This window comes from Cygnus atratus, chromosome 1 (genome assembly GCF_013377495.2).
Source record: "Cygnus atratus isolate AKBS03 ecotype Queensland, Australia chromosome 1, CAtr_DNAZoo_HiC_assembly, whole genome shotgun sequence".
NCBI classification, from domain to species: domain Eukaryota; kingdom Metazoa; phylum Chordata; class Aves; order Anseriformes; family Anatidae; genus Cygnus; species Cygnus atratus.
The window spans coordinates 39095639-39116335 of record NC_066362.1 but is presented as its reverse complement, the minus strand read 5'-3'; the positions used below and the strand labels follow the sequence as shown (position 1 = coordinate 39116335).

General features: G+C 41.1%; 1 protein-coding gene across 1 annotated transcript in view; it reads right to left on the bottom strand.

Annotated features, from left to right (window-relative positions):
• The window catches only part of TPH2 (tryptophan hydroxylase 2), a 51622-nt gene extending 31182 nt beyond the window's left edge, over window positions 1-20440 (bottom strand). Inside the window, exons 1-7 of the mRNA XM_035544244.2 lie at window positions 20223-20440; window positions 16266-16418; window positions 15040-15223; window positions 14835-14935; window positions 11157-11224; window positions 5003-5199; window positions 3096-3231 (exon numbers count right to left, since the gene is read on the bottom strand). Coding sequence (XP_035400137.1) covers window positions 3096-3231; window positions 5003-5199; window positions 11157-11224; window positions 14835-14935; window positions 15040-15223; window positions 16266-16418; window positions 20223-20321 — 938 coding nt within the window. The 5' untranslated portion in view covers window positions 20322-20440. The remainder of the gene's footprint in view (window positions 1-3095; window positions 3232-5002; window positions 5200-11156; window positions 11225-14834; window positions 14936-15039; window positions 15224-16265; window positions 16419-20222) is intronic.
• Window positions 20441-20697: the final 257 nt, after the last annotated feature.

Sequence of the window (20697 nt, the reverse complement as noted above, 5' to 3'; positions counted from 1 at the left end):
CTCCAGGCAGCCTTCCACAGCTGCATCACTACTACTGGCTCCTGAGTGAGTGCCTACATCCCTGTTTTCCTGTGCTGAAGTTGCAGCTCCCAGAAACAAGTAAGCAAAGATGTGTTATTCCCGATCAGCACTGGGGCACAGGCTCTTTGTGTCACTTCCATCCTTGCACACAAAATGAGAACAAAGGCCAGCCCTACTAACTCAGCTCTCCTGGAAAGGAAAAGAGGATGAGAAGGCAGAAAATATTTCTCTTATGCCTTTAGCTTGTAGATTTTTCCTTTAAAACTGTGCAAAGTATTTTGAATAGGTAATTATAAAGAAGTGACCTTGAAACATAAAGTGTATGAACAGCAACCACAAAAATAAAATAAAATAAAATAAAATAAAATAAAATACACCACAGCTTCCAGGCAGAACCATGAACCGGCATTTGGGATTGGCATTGGAGTCCCTTCGATTTCTGTGCCGGTCTGGTCCTTTATAGATAGTCTAAACAATATAACTCTTTGCTTAACTACCAAGTCTTGATTCTTTTGTTTTGTTTTATTCAGAAAATAATTAAGTTCCTTTAATTTATTCACACACATTGCTCAGAGAAAATAAGATTTTCGTAATGCACTTTTCACAGCAAAAGATTTTTCTTGGACTAAATTAGTTAGCTGAGCAGAGGAAATCTATATAGCTCTGTGAATGTAGTAGGAACATAATGAAACTCAGAAAGAAATGTTTTAAAATGCATATAGTAGTGATACAGATCAAACCAAATGAACTCTCTAATTTGTATCTAGCTCTATAGCCTGGGTGTTAAATCTGATGGAAAGCCCACTGAAGTCAAAAGCAGTCTTTTTACCAGGTTTATATCACTGAAATGCAACATTCACCAAGCCATGGACCTGCAGCAAACCTCATTATGGCCCCATATATCAGCTAGCAGATCTCAGGCCATTGCAGCTGCTGTGGAAGATGAAGAGCTGTCCCTGCTCAAGTCCGTTTAGTTTTGCCATTGATTTCAACAAAGCCAGGATTCAACTCCTACATTTCTGGTAACACCTACTCTATGCTCTATTTTATGAAAAAATCACATACAATTTTAAAGGGATTTTCAAAATTTTACAGTAGAGTTCCTCATAGTCAGTGCACATTATTTCATTTATGTGGTTTCTGAACAAGCAGACCTGCAGGAAGAAAGCAGCATAATTAGGGCATGACAACTGCATTCCTCTGTTAGTCATAGTTAGAGTTGTTAAGATCAAAATCTGAATTTTTAAGCTTAGTCCGAATAGAAAACAAAAATATTAATTCTAATTGAACTAGTATTACCAGACAGTGACTTCCCAGACACCATGATCAGAAAGGTTACAGAAAGTAGCTGCAGTTACTACTAAGGATCAGCCATGATACGCTGCATAATTCTGAACATAAGCAGCATCCTGGAGACTACAGAGGACACAAATATACAAATCAATGAACCAGAGAACATCAGTAAAAATACAGGCACACTTAATTGCTTTCTGAAAGATGTTCCTTCCTTGGTTCCTGTTGGAGTTATGTATTTAAATCCCCTACCAACAGACAAAAACATACTCCTAGTTTTAAGTTAATAATGTCGTCGTTCACCTGCTATGTATCAGCAGGTGTTGCAAACTGAGACATTGGCTTCCCACAGGAGAGAAAATAATTGGTGCAAAGCCTGGTATTTCCTAAGTATATATTTTTATTTTTTAAAATATCTACAGATATTCTCAGACCAGAAGAGATCCAGCACCATACATCCAAGCCTTTCTTTCAGGACTTAACATTGTAGTAACTTCCCTAAAACTTGCAGAGATTAAAGTTCTAATTGCAGAGATTACGGTAGCAAGTGCATTCCTTCAGTGACTACCACCTCCTTCTCAATGGAAAACAGACACAAAACTAGCCTCACAGCATTTTAGCAAATGCTTTGCCCTGTTCACATGCTGAGGAAAAGAGTAGGTAGATGCGAGTATAACAGCACCACCTGCTGACTCCGGTCAGAATAATGTTAGAGCATTTATAAATCCAGGTTAATGTGCAGTTCCATTAATCCTTTTATATCCAAAAATATTATTCCATGGTTTCAGCAGTCTATTCATGAAATCAAAGTTAGGCATGGGTCCAAATGTTTACAGAACTGAAGCTGAATACATATACATGAACCTTTTGTGTAAATTTTGGCAAAAATAAAATACACCAAAATAGTACAAGCTGAGTAAACAATGATGTAGTTTCGTGGTAGCTGTCTGATAACTGATTCACTGCATAAATGCCATTCCTGTGGTTTACAAGATCAGCAGCTGCCTTTGTTGAAACTACCTCCATATTACCTGACATGAATTGTTCTGTTATTACTGCACAGAGCACAACATATATAATACAAGACAAGAACTATAATCCCTTTGATCTGTTTTCCCCCCTCCATTTTCCACCAAGAGATCAAATGCCAAAATACTTCCTCCAAACTCACAGTACTCTGTTTTCAAAAAGCCACTATGCTGTCCCATGAAAGTCATAATTAAAGGCTCTCTTATTTCTATTATGTTCTCTGTAAAAGGCTTCATATCTAATATCCTTACTGGGTGAGAGAACTGTGCCTCGCGACTTGCTGGTGGTGTATCACAGGCAAGAGATGAAGTTTGGCTGTGGAGTCTGGCCCAAAAGAGATCAATGGGGATACAAGAAGATCAAATTATAATTCTGAAAGTGATTGTTTTCAAGGGATTTGGTGCTTTTCTTTCAAACTTCCTTCCTTAATTGTCCACCAGAAAATTGAAGACCTTTTTTTTCAAAATATTTAGTTGAAAACTTATATTTTCCACTGCAAAATAATTCAGGCAGATATTTTTGACCCAGCAGCTAAATAACACAGCTATTTAAGACCCTTGTAAAAAGTCCAAGAAAAAATTCCTAATTAAATTCTGATTCCCCTAAGTGAAGTGTTTTGTCATTGACAGTGTAATTACATTTCTACATTTGCAGCAAGATTCCTCTTTTCAACCTTGGCAACTTCAATTGGGTCTTTTAAAAATTCTGTGAGCATTTTTTTTCCAATCGCTAAAGCAAATGTAGCGACTTACGGTTCTGGTGTGTAGAGAGGATCTGAGCCATGTCGTATATACTGAGTACAGTGAAAGACTCTGTATGCTAAGCCAGCTAAAAAATCTCGGGGAGAGAGGTATCCAGCAACTGGTCTCACTGTGAAGCCAGACCTTTCTGAAATGAAGGAGATAATAAAAGACCATATTATATATCACTACATCAATTTCTGAAGACAAGTAATGGCCTGCAGTTAATTACCAGAAGCATGACATGGAGAATATTGGCTGAAGATCACCGTATATAATTTTCACCTATTAAGTACAAGAACTATTTTGCATTACTAGCATATGTTTTACGAAAACAGCATGAGGTACTTCAAAGCTTGTTTAAATAACTTTGTATAGAAAAGAAGGTAAGGTACCATAAGGGACGTTCTCAAATCACAAAGCATCTGATTTTTACATCTGGTAGCAAAACAGGAGAGAAGTATCCAGAACAGAGGATGACTTCTGTAAATGTATTAAAAACTAACAATGCAAAACAGGATTAAACCAAACCTGTCCTTATTTTTACAGATAAAATACTGCCTTTCAAAGTTGAGGTCCTCATTTGAATATTTAAGAAAGTGTTCCTTCATCAGGTAAGTCCCAGTAGGGAATTATTTCAGACTCTGTAACTTTGCAAAGGACATTTCTCTCCCAAATTCATTCTTTATTCTTTCCAAGCATTTACAGGAGAAAAACTGTTTCAAGTTTTTCTTCAGCAGACATTACTGTTGTTCTATTTAGTCTGAAAACATTTCTGAAAGAAGTGCGAGTTTTTGAGTTTCCAGTTATGGAAAAAGAACCTCTAGACTTTAGCATCGTTCCTTAGAAATCATAGCGCAGTCCATGACAGATCCAGAAGGACACAACAAAATCCAAAGACCAGTAAGTACATTATTAGTAAATGCAGGTGTTCACAAACAAGAGTTAAGGATGAAACAGGGATGAGGGAAAGTAAGCCTTCTATTATAAATGTTACATTTCTCTTAGTTAAAAGTTTGCTATGCACATTTGGGACAAAATAGGTGGTGTTTTTTTTTTCTTCCTTCCCCCTCCATAGCCCTTAACAGCACATAATATTTTTTCTGAACATATATCTTTGTGATATTTTAATTCCTGAGCAAGAGGATTAAGGAATAAGTATATGTGTCTGGAGGAATCCCTGGGGAGAAGAGAAAATCTTAACTGGATTCTTTGGCGGCTTTTCCTCTAGAGTTAAAAGTAACAGTCTACCACTTCTCCTTCCACACAGGATACATTTCCATTACAGATAAGATAGCAGAGTATTTTCAAACTCTACTGTGTAATGCTCTGATCCCTTAAAAATAACATGAAAGAAGTAGCATATCACCCATGGAGTCCCACTGAGTTTTTTCAACATCCAAATGTAGTGACCAGCTTCATGAGGTTTTGGGCTTTCAGAAAAGCCTCATATTCCTCAGGCTGTACATCAACATGCCAAACCTGCTCTCCTCTTTGAATTCAGTTATCTTGACAATTATTTTATTTATTTATTTATTTTAAACTGCCTGTATGTTTGGGGGATGCATGCTGTGGTCATCAGGACACCTACCCTGTGGTAATCAGAACAGCAGAACTAACTCAGCTTTCTTTTCATCATACTGAAGGGCTTTTCTCCCTGTGCAAGATAGCATCAACGTGATACATGATTAGTTGTTTAATTCATCTCAGCTTCATACCTGCAAATACATACAACTGTCTTCACTCAGCAAATTCTCTCCCATGGAGAACATCAAACACAGAATGATACTCCAGCCTAAACCAAAGTTGGCTGACAGTACTGGGAGCCTTTTCATTCAATGTGCTTTGTATTACACACTAACAGAAAAAAAGTGTTTTTATGAAACACTATCTATTGATAAATCAAATATGAATCTTACCTTTAAGGAAAATAGAAACATCTTCTAGCTGAGGCACATTATCCTCTCTATATCCACAGTACTTAGTCAGCAGAGGAAAGTTTTTTAAATATTCACGACAAGCATGGGTGGGATACAGTTTACTGAGTTCCCTAAATACCACCCCCCATGTCTTAATTTCTTCAGCTGTGTACTCCACTCTGGGAATGGGTTGACCACTGGAAAATAAAATTAAAAAAAAAAGGAATGGAAACAGATTCTAAATAGATTCTGGATAACAAAATTTCTGTTAGAAGTATTAATTAAACAAAACTACATAGAGCTTATTTAAAAAAATATTTTGAAATAACAACTAGATGCTTCTTTCTTGGAGTTTCTTCCCTCTATATCCCATTTATTTCATAAGAACTGCATTTCTTATTAAGCAATGAGATTATTTCTTAATCTTTGTATATATCATATTAGAAAGATGGATTTCTTACATAATGTGTTTGTATACCAAACTAATAGCTCTGTTTTCTGCTGCTGATGCCTTTGCAATCATTAGCTGAAGATCTTAATTCAGTCTAATGTGTATACTCAGTAAGACCATCAGTAGACTTCACGCTCTATCCATTCTGTAACATGCATTATATTCACAGAGCATCATTGCCTAAAATTTTACAAAGTGAAGATTAGGCAATTATGTAGATGTTTAGAAATACTAGGATCCAATCAAAATACATACATTTATTGTTTGTATTGATGTTTAAATGTGTAGGTGTGTTTGGAACCCCAAATTCAGGACTGCATGACGAGGAAGCTCAACTCAGAGCCAACAGCCTAGCCTGAGGGAAACTAAGCCTCTAAATACATCTCAATATTTTTCTTCTGCACAATTCCTCTGCCTCCTCTCCCTTACTCAGATGCATAGAAATTGCAAAGCAGGAGCCTCCCAGGGTGCCTGCTAATCTGTTTCTGACATCCAAGATTTGCCTTAGTTGTTACAGCTAATTCAAAGCTGACTGACAGCATTGAGTGTGAAGGGCTCCCTCCAATTTGCACTGCCTTGTATTTAGCTTTAAGGAACTTCCCACAGCACGGTCTTCAACTCACATTATGAATTCCCTCTGGAAACTTTACAATCTTTCTCTGGATTTAATGTTCACAATCTATTGTATGTAATCATGAAATCTGCTACGTTCCAAGCTATCCTTCTCTTTTCCCAGGCCATTACCAAGCACAGATGAGCAAAGGGATTCACAGAATCCCCTTCCAGTCCCCTTAGTCCCTATCTCCCACTCCCGTGCCACAGAAGGCACCCCCAGCTCAGTGCTGCAGTGTCATTCAGTGTCCCAGACAGCAGACCTGGGTGGCTGGCCCACCAAAGGGGTGCACCAGGCATGGGGAAGTCTCACTGCAGCAGGAGAGCTGCAGCACTGTGCATTTGCCAGCAGGCTGTCTCCTTCCTGGCTCTCACCTGGTTCATAATCCCATCTCCACCATGCCAGGTAACAAAGAACGAGCCCTCGTGTCACATGCAATTGCTGCTATGCAGTCCCTATACGCACTAGAGAAGAGCATCTGCCCTACATTTGTTTGTGGCTGTCCTTTACTGAAAACTTACTATTTAATCCCTGTGCCTTTCACTACATCAAGGTATTTTGATCCATAGCAGTACCTGTCAGTTAAAGGCTACTTTGTGTGAGGCACTCACACTTGTCAAAGACTCTCTGAACATACAATGTGTTAAATCTGCTAGCTCCCTTTCAGCCATGCTTTTGCAGACCTGACAAGAATTGCAATGCGTTTAGTGGAGCATTTCTCACCAGCAGAAGCTGCGTTAGCTCCACGTCCATTATACAGCGGGAGTCAGCCCTCCACATCTACCATCTGTCCTCACCAGTACACTCCACCAACCTTACACTGCTTGCCAGCTGATGGAAAGCATAACAGAGCTATTCCAAATTGTACTATGCACACCAGGTATTTTCCCTTTTCCTTAGACCCAACATCTACAACAACATCATCAACATTCTGCCCGTACAGGTCAGCAAAGCTGAAGAAATCTGGGCACCAATGAAAAAAAAAATCAAGTTTCTATTTAGCCTGTCACTAGAGAGGTATAAAGAAGATCAAGGACCTGAACCTTGTTCATTGTTCACTACGAGGTTTGTAACTTTGTTACTGTTTCAATTAATTCATTAGTACTGAAATAAGGTTCACTGAACATTAATTCCTTATTAGAATTTATGCCTAGGAGGGCTGGTCTTATTTCCAGATGATGGTGATGCTGGTTTACAGAGATCACAGTAGCCAGACTTGAGGGAGGACTACGCCATTTTCACTCAGCCCTGCAAAGCTCAGTTTTCTCACCCTCTTACTTCAGCAAGCAAGCCCCACCTTGCAACTCATCACCCAATAAATCATATGAGTGGCAAGCCTGCAAAAACAGTTTTCTTGTGGCTGAGGAAGACAACTCTACAGGCTAACCTTACCTGATTTTTTATCTCCTCTTATTAAAACAGGGTCTTTCCATTTTGCCATGGTCATGAGCTATCAACTCCCATTATGAATTCCCTCTATAAACCTCATATTTTTCCTCCAGATTTAATTTTCTCAACACTTTTTCAATCCCTAATTGCAAGCCAAGTCTCAAAGGGCTAATTAGCAAGATTAACACATTTTCACTATCTCTAGGATAGAAGCTAACTGAAGGAGGGAGGAATATTTACTTTTTGGTCCATTTATTTCATACAGCTGATCTTCATTGATGTGCTCTATCAACATGTCTTTGGCTTTAACACCTAGCAACAGCAAGTAGCTGTTCCTCCAGGTTTGATTCTTAGTGTTTTTTTTCTCCCTTTCCACTACTGAGGGCTCTTTATGTTCCACCAAAGCAGAATATCTCCTGCTACAGAACAATAGCAACTCATAAAAGAAATGCCAATCAGGGATTTTCAACTCAACAGTTTTTGACAGAGCCAGTTACTTACAGCCAATTCTTTGTAGCCAAATCTTTTTTTTTTTTCTTTCTTAAATCTGAGAGGTTCAAGACAATGCTCTAAATTTGTCTCAAAGGGAAGCACTCCTTATACCAGAACTGTCATCTACATTACCAAGAAGTTCTCCCAACATTTCCTGCCAAAGCTGTTCTTTTTGTATAAGTAAGTAAATAGTCATCAGACTGCCGGAGAGGGTGTTACGAGATTGCAATGCAGTGTCAAGACACCTAAATTAGTTTTGAATGCACCAGCATGGGTAACAGAAATAGCTTGGCTGTAGCAGCACAGGGTCCTCACAGAGCTGATTTACCCCATCTCAGGCTGCCTCTGCAGGGCAGACATCTGGGAAGAGAGACTGACCGCACAGCCCAGTGGAAATGGCACTTCAGTGGGGTGAAGATAGCTGCTTCAGCAGACCTGAGGAGTATGCATGGGTTTTTAACCACGTCTTAGGTAACTGCTCTAATTACTGGCATCTCAGACATTTTTATTTTGGTGTTGTTCCTGGATAAAAACACTTAAAGCATCTTGTTTTCCTGCTGCTGATAATACCAGGAAGAGCTTGAAAACTTTTTAGATGTTTGAAAATACCATCGGGATGAGGGAGTATTTCTGAGCAGCTTTGCTGAAGTGCAACATCTGGCCTTCAAATAACTTCTCTTTGGGGTTGTTTGTTTATTGTAATTTGCCTGCAGAAATGCTCATTGAGCCTTCAAAATCTAAGGAAGGAAAAGAATTCTCATTTCCTTTATCTGTTTGTTTTTTGTTTTCTTAGAAAAATCTTTCATGTTCCCAGAAGACGTTTCTCACTAGTTTCAGAGGGAAAAAAAATCCTTGTAGCAGAAGACCAACCACTGCTCAGTGAACCAGCAGAACCTTTTCAGCACTTAGGCAGCTAAGAGGGGAAGAAGGGAGGAAGATATTTCCAGCAGCTTAGCAACTGTGAAATGCAGGGCACTACTGCAACCACCATGGATAAATGGAGAACTGTCCAAGTTTACTGAGAGAGCTCTACAAGTGCACACAGTCTGCCCTCATCCACAGGTACCTGCTTGACACTTCACACAAATGCTAGGCAAGAATAACTAACTCTACAGCAAGAATTAGACTGGGAAAAAAAATTGATCAGTTGCAAACAAACAAAAACCCTGTCTCGACTTATATTTGAAAACTGGCTAACTTAGGACTTACCCAGTCAAAGGGAGCAAGGAAGCTTCTCCACCAAGCAGCACCCTGCCCCAGCAGGCAGAAGTCCAGTGTGCTGGATGAGTGCCACGAGCACCCAGCTAAACAAATGCCACCGTGGGCTGAAGAAAGGGGAACCAAACACTGGCACTTGGACATTTGTTAGATTGGTTATGGCATAACAACAGGAATGGGACAAAAGCAAACAAGAAACATAATCGGGATTATATGGTCACAAAGCAGAGTTAACCTTCCTGTCTCCACCCCTAGCCTTCTGCAGCCTGTGGATTAGCCTTACATCAAAAACAAAAAGTAGAACCAAAATCCCTTCAAAAATCCTTTTCTGAATTGCTTCCTGACAGGATGTGCCTTCTGTGAAGGCAGCAAAAACTGTTGCACTTTGTATCCTTTAAACAAGATACATAGAAACCTCAGTGGAGAAAAATTAAAAATCTGAAAAAGTAAAATGGAAAAATGGAAAAGAACATGAAATTAGTATGTTCTCCCCGTTGATAATGAGGACAAACAAAACAGTATGATTAGAATTAGTTGAATGCTTATGTGACAAGAAAACTGCAACGCAGTAGGTATTTGTAGGTAGCACAGAAAGTTTCCTAACTTCCAGGGATGTCAGCAAATTGAAAATACTGACTTGACATGGAAAAAAGATCAAAAGGAGGAACCACATGGAGTGTACTTGTGTGCGGGCACCAGGTCCATTAACTACAGGGAAACCCACTGAATGAATTCTGAGTTTACAGCTGTGGTGGCAAAATTCATAAAAAGCATTTTGCAGCATCCAACATATTAAGTGCATGAAAAGAATCGTAACTCCTTTTTCAGTGAAAAATCAAATAAAAATTTCAGGCTTCAGCAAGTTGAGGCCCTGATATCTTCCTGGCTCTATGGAAACTACTGATGTATGGGGGGGGAATCAAGGGGGACACCTAATTCTGCTGGGCTCTTCAAAATAAAACTCTTTAAACCACAACTGTACTGTGATATTATGTCAAGGATTTTTCACAAAACAACACAGATAAACAGCATCCAGGGTTCATAGACTCTTTCAGAGTGCACATCACATCCAAATACTGAAGAAATTGCTTTAGCCCCTGTCTGCATCAAGGTCAGGACTGTATTGGGCACCAACTCTCTTTAGTAATCAAAAATCATTCTAGCAGTAAGAGTAAGGAGCAGTAATTCTTTGTCAGGGATTCAAACATTGCTTCCTATATTGGATAGCCTGTACAGACTCAAGTTTTCCTTCCAGCTCCCTTCTCTTTTTCTTTTCTTTCTCCTCTCTGTGTCATGTTTGTCACATATGGAGTATCCCATGCAACAACATATTCCTGCTCCTACCTCAAGAAGCTCACCCTTAAGTCAATATGTAGTTTTGGGGGGTTCTGAACACCCTCGGGACCCGACTCTTATGTTCTGGCAGCGCTTCTGCAGGTAGTGATACGAGTTATTTAATAATTGTTACTGACTAGTTTTGAGAGTTCATCCTATACCAATGGTAGGAATCAAACTGTTGTGACAAACGCAACACTTGTATGAAGCAGGGGAAGTGTACAGCACTCCTACTATGTACAACGTTTTCCTCTGGGTGCCACTCCAGGTATGTGTAGCAATTCTCTTCACAACAAGCACCGTTTTCTTTGGTCAAAATAGTGAGTAATGATTTGGCATCCAGTGACCATGCAGGGACACTGGCTATGTGTGATTCAGTAGTACATCACTTTTTCATTAATAAAAGAGTTCCTTAAGTTTAACCAGCTATGAATAAAATGCGGAAAAGATAGAGCTCACATTTCGAGTGCTTTACTTGCCTGTATCTGTATTGAAAATGTAAGAGGATTCCAAGCATCAGGTTTGTGATTTATAGGCTACACTAGCAAAAGTTTAAAGGACGACGTTGTCTGCTGCAAAACTTCATCCTACAGAATTAAGTAGAGCATGAATTCTAACTAGTCAGCAGCACAGGGAAGAATTATACCAGTACTTACTATTTATAGCTCATGGCAACATCCACGAAGTACTTTCTTCTCTGTCGATAGACATTGTCTTTAAATCCCTTTAGTGAGGAAGAAGAGAGTAATTTATAATAAAGATAGAAAATTAGCTGTAAGAATTATAAAATAAATCACTGAAGTGTTTATTTAATAAAAAATTATACTGTATTTTGATTAACACCATCTACTGGACTGTAAGAGAAGACAAGGATTTTCTTTTTCCCCCACCAAAGTCCCACAGGAGTATTTTCAAGACAGGTTTGTGCATAGTTGTCATTCAGCCAAGACAGCGAAAAAGGGAAACTTTTTCCTTGTCATTTCATCTCATGCAGGTTTTCCTTAATCTGAATGGAGATCTACAGGCAGGCATCAAGCAGAATAACTGACCTTTTCTTAATGCATCTGTCATCACTAGAAGACTGAAGTGCTCAGGGTTCATAAGTAACTCATTTTGAAGACGCTGCTTCAGCAGTTGCCATCTTAACCAACACATCAGGGACTGAACCATCAGCCTCCAACAACAAATACATACATTGCTTCAATTTGAGTTACAGAGGAAACACTTCACATCGTAGACTACAGCAGGCTCTTACCTTTCACATATTTAGCACTAAAGAGCTGTATAAAACATGCACACCAGTCAGTTACAGCCCTTCAAGCTATTCAAAACTAAACCATCATTTCTTCTGTACCTATAAAAGATTTGGACACTTCAGGTTTTAGACTACAAACGTTATCTACTTTCAAAGCAGGAATTGTAACCTCTTGAAGATGAAAGAGAGTAAACAGCTATCTAAGCTCCACAGTTAGTAGCCCAGAAAATGCATTTAAATTTCCTCGAGTGTCATGACCTAAACGGGCTGCTCCCATCACCTAGGCACAGCTGAAAAAGAAAATGCCATTTTTTTTCCTTACAGCTCATGTACACAAACACAACTCAACAAAAGGAATTAAAAGACAATGTCTTGATTTGAAATGTTTGTATGAGTTTATACGATAAAACTTGGAAGGTATTTTACTGCCCTATAACCAAAGCTGTACTGCTAGGGCAGAGTACTGGAGAATGTCAGAGGCCTACAGAAAACCTCCAAGCCTCCGCTCTCACACAAGGTAGCAAAGGCATTATACAATCTGTTTTCTTCCTTGGCATTCATTTGGTTATTGACTTGCTGTACGTACCTATCGTGAGATCAGTTACTTCATAAACTCAAGCACATATCTGTCCTCTCTGAACCTGTGTTTGTGTGGCCTGCTTTCAACAGAGCATAGCGCTTCCCCTGCAAAATGCAACTGAAGAGTACAGAATGACACATTATAATGACACTGCCTACACAGAAAAGCTTTTTGATAGACAAAAATTTGCTGAAATTTTGGGGAATATCCTTGTCTGCTTAATACCTTTTGACATTAGCATTATGTTACTCAGCTATAGACCATTCAACAGACAAGGCTGTTTAGGCTGGACATCAGGAAGAGGTTCTTCACCGAGAGGGTGGTCGCAAACTGGAAAAGGCTCCCCAGTGAAGCAGTCACTGCACCAAGCCTGTATGAATTTAAGAAGTGATTGGACTGTGCACTTAGTCACATGGTCTAAAATTTTGTGTAGACCTGTGCAGTGCCAGGAGTTGGACTTGATGATCCTTATGGGTCCCTTCCAACTCGGGATATTCTATGATTCTATGACAAAATGGGATGGACAACAGCACAGGTAACTTAAAGGTCCATCATGTACAGTGAAATCTAGACTGAAACTATTAGCCAGTTTGGAGGTGGTTAGTATCTAAAGTGTGCTATTCTGGTTCCATAATGGGGTAATTCTCTTTGGTCCTCTGGCATCTACATACCAGCACGAAGGAACAGAGCAGGCACCAGAACCAGCATCTGAAAGGCCAGTCACAGATTTTAAGAATTCTTCCTCCACCTCTAATACCTAGTGTGCTGCATAGGCTAACAAATGGTGTGTAAATTATGTTTATAAGAGTTCCCCCAAGTGTAAAATATATATTCATATAATGCAAATGTCTTTTTTCATTGTCTGTAAAAGTGAATGCAGATTTTCAGCAAAGCACTCAAGAATTTAATGAAGGCACCCGCTCAGAACATAAAACACTATCAAATGGCCCGTCACAATCATCAACTCAAGCCTAGAATGAGTTGCCATTAAGGCCTCTGTTTGAACCAAATTACTGTTAATGGCTGAAGGTAATCAACAGATTTTTCTATTCTGAAAAAAGAGTAGGTAAATCCTAGCTTGTCATCAAGAAGTATGTGGCAGAAATCAGGACCCAGGAACGTCTCTAACTGTGTGCCCACAGAGCAGGAAGGGCTCATGCTCTGCAGAGGTGGCTGGAAACCAAGCAAGGTGCTGATGCTTATCATGGCTGATAGGCAACTGACACCAGGGACAGGGAAATGAGAGTGCCAGGGGACATGGTGATGATGCCAGTTTGCTCATGTATATCTGCACCCAAGACCCTGCCACAACACCGTGGCTGTAGGAGCTATGGAGCAGCCAGGGCAGGAGGCAGCGGTCTGACTGCCACTTGTGCGCTGCACAGAGCCCTAAGCACTTGGCCACCAGGAGTGCCTTCCTCTCCTTAGCCAAGGCAGCCACTAGGGAAGAGCCCAGACAGGCACTGTAACACCATGGTATGGCACAAATGCACCTTTGGAGTCCCCTACACTGAACTGATCTATGTGAATGCATTTAAAAACTATCCTGCACACCGCCAATGAAAAGATGTGTGACAAAAAGCAAAGGAGACTATAGCCTACAACTAGTTTTTAATCTGAATCTGGAACAAGACAGTCTTATGGTCAGATAGTTTAGTTCATTACTTCCCTTCATCTGGAAGTTGAAGTTTCCTACAATATCAGTTGAACCCCTCTTTTTTTTCAAATGGTTAAAAAAAACACTTTGGAGTAGGAACAAGTACAATTAGTTGACACCAGTAATGCTCAGCCAAGGTGTCCAAAGGCAGAAACTGATTTGAAACAAGTGAAAAAACTTCCAACACAAATGCTTGAAATCATCTGGCATTTAAAAACTCAGAGGTTAAGCATTTATGGATATAAGCAGAAAAAAGAAATCTTTTTATTTGCCTCTTGCATTGAACATTTGGTACTACTGCAGATATTGCTTATGTGAAACGCAAGCTTTTGTCTCCTGTCACTAAAGACAGGAAACAATGTGAAGCACCTTACCACCTGCTGCATCCATGCAGAGAAAGGAACATGTGGCTCTGTTCTATTTTGTAATTACCTTCTGAGTGCCCAGGATGTCTTTCTCCATAATTCTTTCTTCTCTGACACCTAGGTTAATATCAGTTCTGATCTAAGAGCCACTTGTGACAGAACCTAAGGTCACATTGATCTAAACTCCTCAGTTTGTCTGAAAGCTTCTATCAACCAGCTAATTAAAAAATAAATAAGTGAAGGCAGGACAAAAGGGAACAAAGTTGTTCAAGAGTGAATAAGTTTTCTGGGTGACTTCCTTCTTGCATGTCCAACTACAGAAAAGGAGAATTGATTCACTGAGAACGCTGAAGAGAACTAAATCCCCACCTTCTGAGAATTCAGAAAAGTACTCAAAATCAGCAGTCAGCAGGCTTTTTATTTGACTGGCAAACAACTTGAAGAAATTATCTACAACACAATTTTTGTTACACTTACAGGGTGATCTGCATCGAGCTCAGATCCATACATCAAAACTCTCTGTGAGCATTTGTCTAATTCAGATATCTTCCTGGGGAACCAAGGGACACAGTCAAGATCTGCAGAAGACAGAATGCAAGTTGAATGTATTGAGTATGAGATTGAGATACATGTCCAAAAAGTTTGTCAGTGTCTAAAGCGAGTGACATGAAAGGAGCCTTGCCTTCCTCATCAGTCCAGATGTTCTCTGGTGGATTGAGAGACACGATATTAGTTTGAAACTTGAGCAACTGGATTAGTTCATTAAATTCTTTTTTACTGCAGTCACAGTCCACAAAAATTTCCACCTCTGAGTTCCTTCTCTTTGATTTTCGTGATTCAATATGAACCATGCTGACATGTTTCTCCTGTGGAAAGATGAAATAATGGATTAAGTATAGCCATATCAGTTAGAATGGTAATATTGATGACATGTTCTTTAGGAAAGCTTTTTCAAGTTTTAGATGAAGGTCCCCCTCTGGTACAGCCAACTAGCAGTTTCTGCTTTTCCACCTCTGGACTTGCATAGTAGATAATCCTTTCACTGGCACGCTCTGTAAGGAATGTATATAATGCATCTCCTTAGCTAACTCGTTTATCTAACATTCACAGAAGGAAAAGCCTCCATCTGCTGAGAGGTTTGAATCTGCTATTTGTAGACTAGCTATAAAGCCAAGTGGGATCATTTTGATGATCTGTTCCTGAGTAACACAGGCCATAGGACTCCCCTGCATGTTTCCAGCTGGCACAGTGCTAACAGTTTTAGACATTCTCTTCAGAAGTAGGAAGAGTGGTTTTGATATACCCTGGGTTGAGAAGAGAAGACTTACAGCCTAAGACTTGCATCACACTGCTCTGCTTTAATTATCCTCAGACATGCCTCAAAGTCTTCTCCAGTTTATTAATGAGGTAAGCAGACTACATCGAGTACCAGCAGCCTGACTGAAAACCCCCATTCTATACAGGAACCAATACTTCACAATTTACATTCAAGTTAGACACAAAGCCCTGACCCTGCAAGCACTTAAAGGTGCATTTAAATTTATGACCAAACATTGTCCTGCAGCAAGGCTGCCATCACCATCTGACTCCAGGCATATAACTTAGGTGCTGAACTGCTCTCTGAAAGTGCTTTCTTTCATCATAGTCTGTACAGAGAACTTCAAACCTAATTTACGGTATTGAGAATCACACTTTGGCAATCTAAAGCGAATAGTGTGAACATCAACATCACTGTTAAACTTTGTTCCAGAAAACTCTTTGTGAGTCCAAAATGCTTTGTTGAATGATCCATAAAATTTGAAGTTACACTCTGCAGAATTCAATAAAAGTAACTGCACTCCCCGGTGCATTAATTTACACCAACAAACAACCTGACCTTCCTCAGTCTGGTCCACAGAATGACTTTACCTGGAAGAGCCGGAGAGCTTTCACCAACCCACCAACTTCATTCTTCAAGGAAAACACCACAGCTGTCTTTCCACCTTCAGAAGCCGATTCACCTTTCCCATTTCCCTTATTCCCTTTCTTTTCCTCGTTTTTCCCAGAAGTCGACCTGTTTAGCTACAAATGGATAAAGAACATCATTTCAGATGCAAAAGGGCATTTCCCAAAATTAAGTCTGTGTACATGAAGAGAAATACTTGTTAGAAAAATAACTGAATGGAACCCATCCAGACTTAAATTAAAGGTTAATTCATTCACTTGAAACTAGAATCACAATTCAAAAGCATCTGTTAGAGATGATTGTGTAAAAGTTCAGTTCTTTAAAAAAGAAAGGAAAAGCATATGAAGGCATAAGATACAAGTATAACGATACTATTAGGGCAATGCTATTGTTGGTAATAAACAAAGTGAACAGAGATTTTCAGAATTAGTGCAAAACCACTAATTGCGGTGATGCTACTGTAATTTGTAGGAGTCAATTTATGCTGATTTACACTGGTCTGTATTTTTGTACTATCCGTTGTCAGAGTCCAATACGCTCTGTCCAGCTGCTTTCAGATATTCCACACGTGGCAAGTGTAATGTTTAATATCAAATTTACTTCTTTGAAGATATCTGATGTTACCCCAGAGTGATACGCAACGTACTGAAGACGCAATACAAAGGTAAGCTACACTTAGCAAAACACAGCAGAGACAACCCACAGTTCAGTCACAGGACCGATGCGATTTGCATTACTGGTCCCTATGCTACGCTCACTGTCACACTACCACACAACCAGAATCCCCAGGAAGGGATATGAGGGTTGCAGCCAGCTCAAGCCCACCGATCTCTGAAATCCTCCTGTTCGTTGCTTAGTTTCTATACCCCAAGTTGGGCTGAGCCGTGCATTCACTCCCCTCCTACAGCTCTGGGACTCAGGGAGATATTCACACCCTTCTAATGAACTCAGGGAGAAACATTTACACCACCAGCTGATCCATTTCACTGCTGACAGCTGTTCACCTAAACTCCCCTCTGTGTTGGGAGGAAATCAGCTTCTTTGCAGCTGCTGTGGCCAGTCACACCCCGCACGATTCCCTGAGCTTCACTGGCACGTCCTCCTGCCCACCTCCACTGAGCCTTCCTCCCTCGTAGGTAGGGGTTTAGTGGTCAGTCACAGTCATTACATTCACAGCATAACGCTTATGTTATCTGTCATAGCACAGTTAATGTTGCTATGTAAGGTCATTCTTCCCCAAGGAAATAAAACCCCTGGTGGTTATACATATGAGGACAGAAACACAAGCTGAGACTGCACCTCCCACAAGAAGTGGGCTGGCTGAGGAACTCCTGAAAAAATAAAGGAAATCACACCATCCTTGGCCACTCTTACAACCTTCTCTTAATTTACAGGGTAAAGATTCTGCTTTAAGCCATATTTCATCCAGTAGCTTCCAAAAAAAAATTATCAACATATATTTTGTCGAGATGCCAACGGTACAGTGAGTCAGGCTTTATAGACAATTTTGATAACGCTGACCATAGTTTTCAAAAAAACAGTCTGCATTTTCCAATGCCCAGGTTGTGGCTCCTGGAAAAATGACATGCCCAGCGAGAAGGTAACTGGTTTTTGAATAACAGCATCACCTGTAATACGAACGCTAAAAGAAAACATGTGATCATAGAAATTAAGATTCATATACAGGTATTCCATAACTGTTTGGTAAATTGTAAAACAGCAATAAAAGGAAAATAGCACCCAAATAAATGGAGTTTTTAAACAGGTCTCAACAGCTGATTAAAGCCAAGATAAATCTATTCTTGTTTTATTGCCTTTCATGTAGGGCTGTCAAGGCAGGTTATCCCACCTGTATAATGTCTGAGGACCTGTGACGATGGGCTTCAGACAAGTCTCCCTGTGCTTCTAAAAGACTTTAGAAGATTTCATCAAATGCTCCACGACGCAGGAAAAAAGTCAGTAAGCTTTAGTCTAATTCCTCTTCAAATTGGATTATTTAAGATAGTTTTCTTAGAAATAGATATTGCTGGCAGAGGAGGTATTTGCATCACATCCACCTCAATGCATCCACACGGTTCACGTCAAACTGGAATATATCCTCCCACTGCTGAATGAGACCACAGCTCTCAAGTCAGCTCTCACTCGATATTGAGGCTTTTTTTAAAAAAAAAAAAAAAAAGGAAAAAAAAAGCACAAGAATGTGCTGAATTAAGAGGAGGGGTAGTTGAAATGCATCTTCTTACCAAAAGCTACTCTTTAAAACAGTACAAGTTAAACAACCCACACTCCTTTCAGGGCATGCTGAAGAGTTTGTGGTCTCTTCTCATCCTTTATTAGATCACACAAACTGGAAAAGTAATTCTGCTTGTAAAATGGCATACGTAGGGTTTTAAACATTTACTTTGCAGTAATTGAGCTTATACAATTCTGCTTGGTAGGAGGGTTGCTTAGGAGAAGATCACTTTGGCTTTAACTTCAATATAGTTGGGATTAACTTAACTAGTACTTGGGATTTGGCTGAGGAATTTTCACACGTACCAAGAACACAACCTCCACACAAAGTGGCAAAGATACTATTTAGATAGCATCCGTGCTTTTCCACTGTGTGCTGCTTTCTGGAAGCTACGTACAGAGGATCATGCGGTCAGCTGAGTGCCTGAGAATCTCGGTACCATTGATCCCTCCAGAAAACAAGAGCACTCGGCACCTTCCAAGACTGTCCCAGGTTCACCAACACTTCCAAGTGAGCTTTACCTGAAGTGATGACTGAAAGCCTCTCTCAAGTATACGAAAACTAATTGAGATGAGTCTAGTAGGGGGCTGTGATACTGCAAGAACTCAAATCTTATCAGCCACGCATATTAATACACTTGATAATTAAATAATGACTAGCAGATCAACTTTCCTAATGAAAACAAATTCTCTAGAGCAAGCGCAAATACTCAAGAATGAAAGAGCAACCTACAGCAGAACACAGTGAAGTAACTCAAATATGAAAACTGTGAAATGAGTTTATCGCAGTTCATTCAATATTGCCAACAGAAATAAAGCACGTACAGGAAAGAGAAAGGGCATTTCATGTTTTACTATAAAGACTGGTTCACAACTGGTACAAACTGGCGTATTCTGTTGGATCTATTCAAACTACCAGAGCCTCCACACACTGTGGATTTGGCATATAGTTTTATAGGAGTTAGGCACTGATAACCTTAAATATTTAACATATTCATAGCAGATTACATTATAGCATCCGTTAACATTCTTTATTATTAATAAAGCAAACCTGCTCAAATCCCTTTACCTGTAAGCACACAGAAGTGTGTCCCGTGCTCGGGATCACCCAGGCACCTGTCGCACCCGTACGGTCACCTCACAGAGGGCTGCTCCTGCCTCCTGACACCACCTCAGCGGGGAAATGCCCACACCTGCCCCACACAAGGCTGCAGGACGTCCCACTACCCCTGTGGGCCGGGGGTGGATGCCTGGAAGCTCCCAGTTCCATCAAAGCTGCTCAGCAATGGAGGTGTCAGCACCAGGCGTACGCTCATACGACTTGCTACTATAAAAGTGTTTTAAAAACCACGCTAGGAGGCTTACACGTGCTTTGACAAGGTGGATGCTACCGGTACAGCACACAGACACCGGGAGCACCGCCGGGCTTTCAAACCCCAGCGCTTTGCTGTCACTGCAGCGGAGCGGTGAGGCTTGCGGCTCCGGCAAAACTTTTGCTGTGGCTCGAAGCCACTTCCAAAGCAGCAGCTGGTTAAAGCGCAAAGTGGCTGCCTGCCCGCACAGCGCCGACCCCCGGGAGCACCCGGGTGCCCGGGCAGCACGGCTCCCCTCCCTCCCTCCCTCCCGAGCCGGGACCGAGCCGAACCGGGCTTCCCTTCGGCGCCTCGGCTCCCAGCCCCGGCACTTACGGTGAGGCCGGCGGGGCGCTCCTCCGGCAGGGCCGAGTCGAGCGAGAAGCCCCTCCGCGCCCAGTACTTGCTGGAGAACATCATCATGGCGGGCTGCATGGGGCCGGCCGGGCGGGGGCAGCGCCGCGCTCTGAGCCTCGCCCGCGGCGCCTCCTTTTATCCGCCCCCGCCGACACCGGCGGAAACCCGACATGGGGCGACCCGGCGCCGGTGGCAGGGGGGCGCTCACGGCCTCCGCTGACAGCAGCCCCCGGGGCAGAGCCCAGCCCGAGCCCCCTCGGGACCCCCTCAGGAGCCGCAGGCGGCCGAAACCCCGTAGGGCGCCGCTGTGGGGAGGCTCCCCAGGGCCGGCCCCAGGCAGCGGGTTCGGTTCTTCACTCCTCAGCGCGAGGGGCTGGGGCACCGAATGAGGCAGCAGGAGGTCACCTGGCCCAGAGGGGCATGCTGGATCATTAATTGTTTAATTAAAACACCT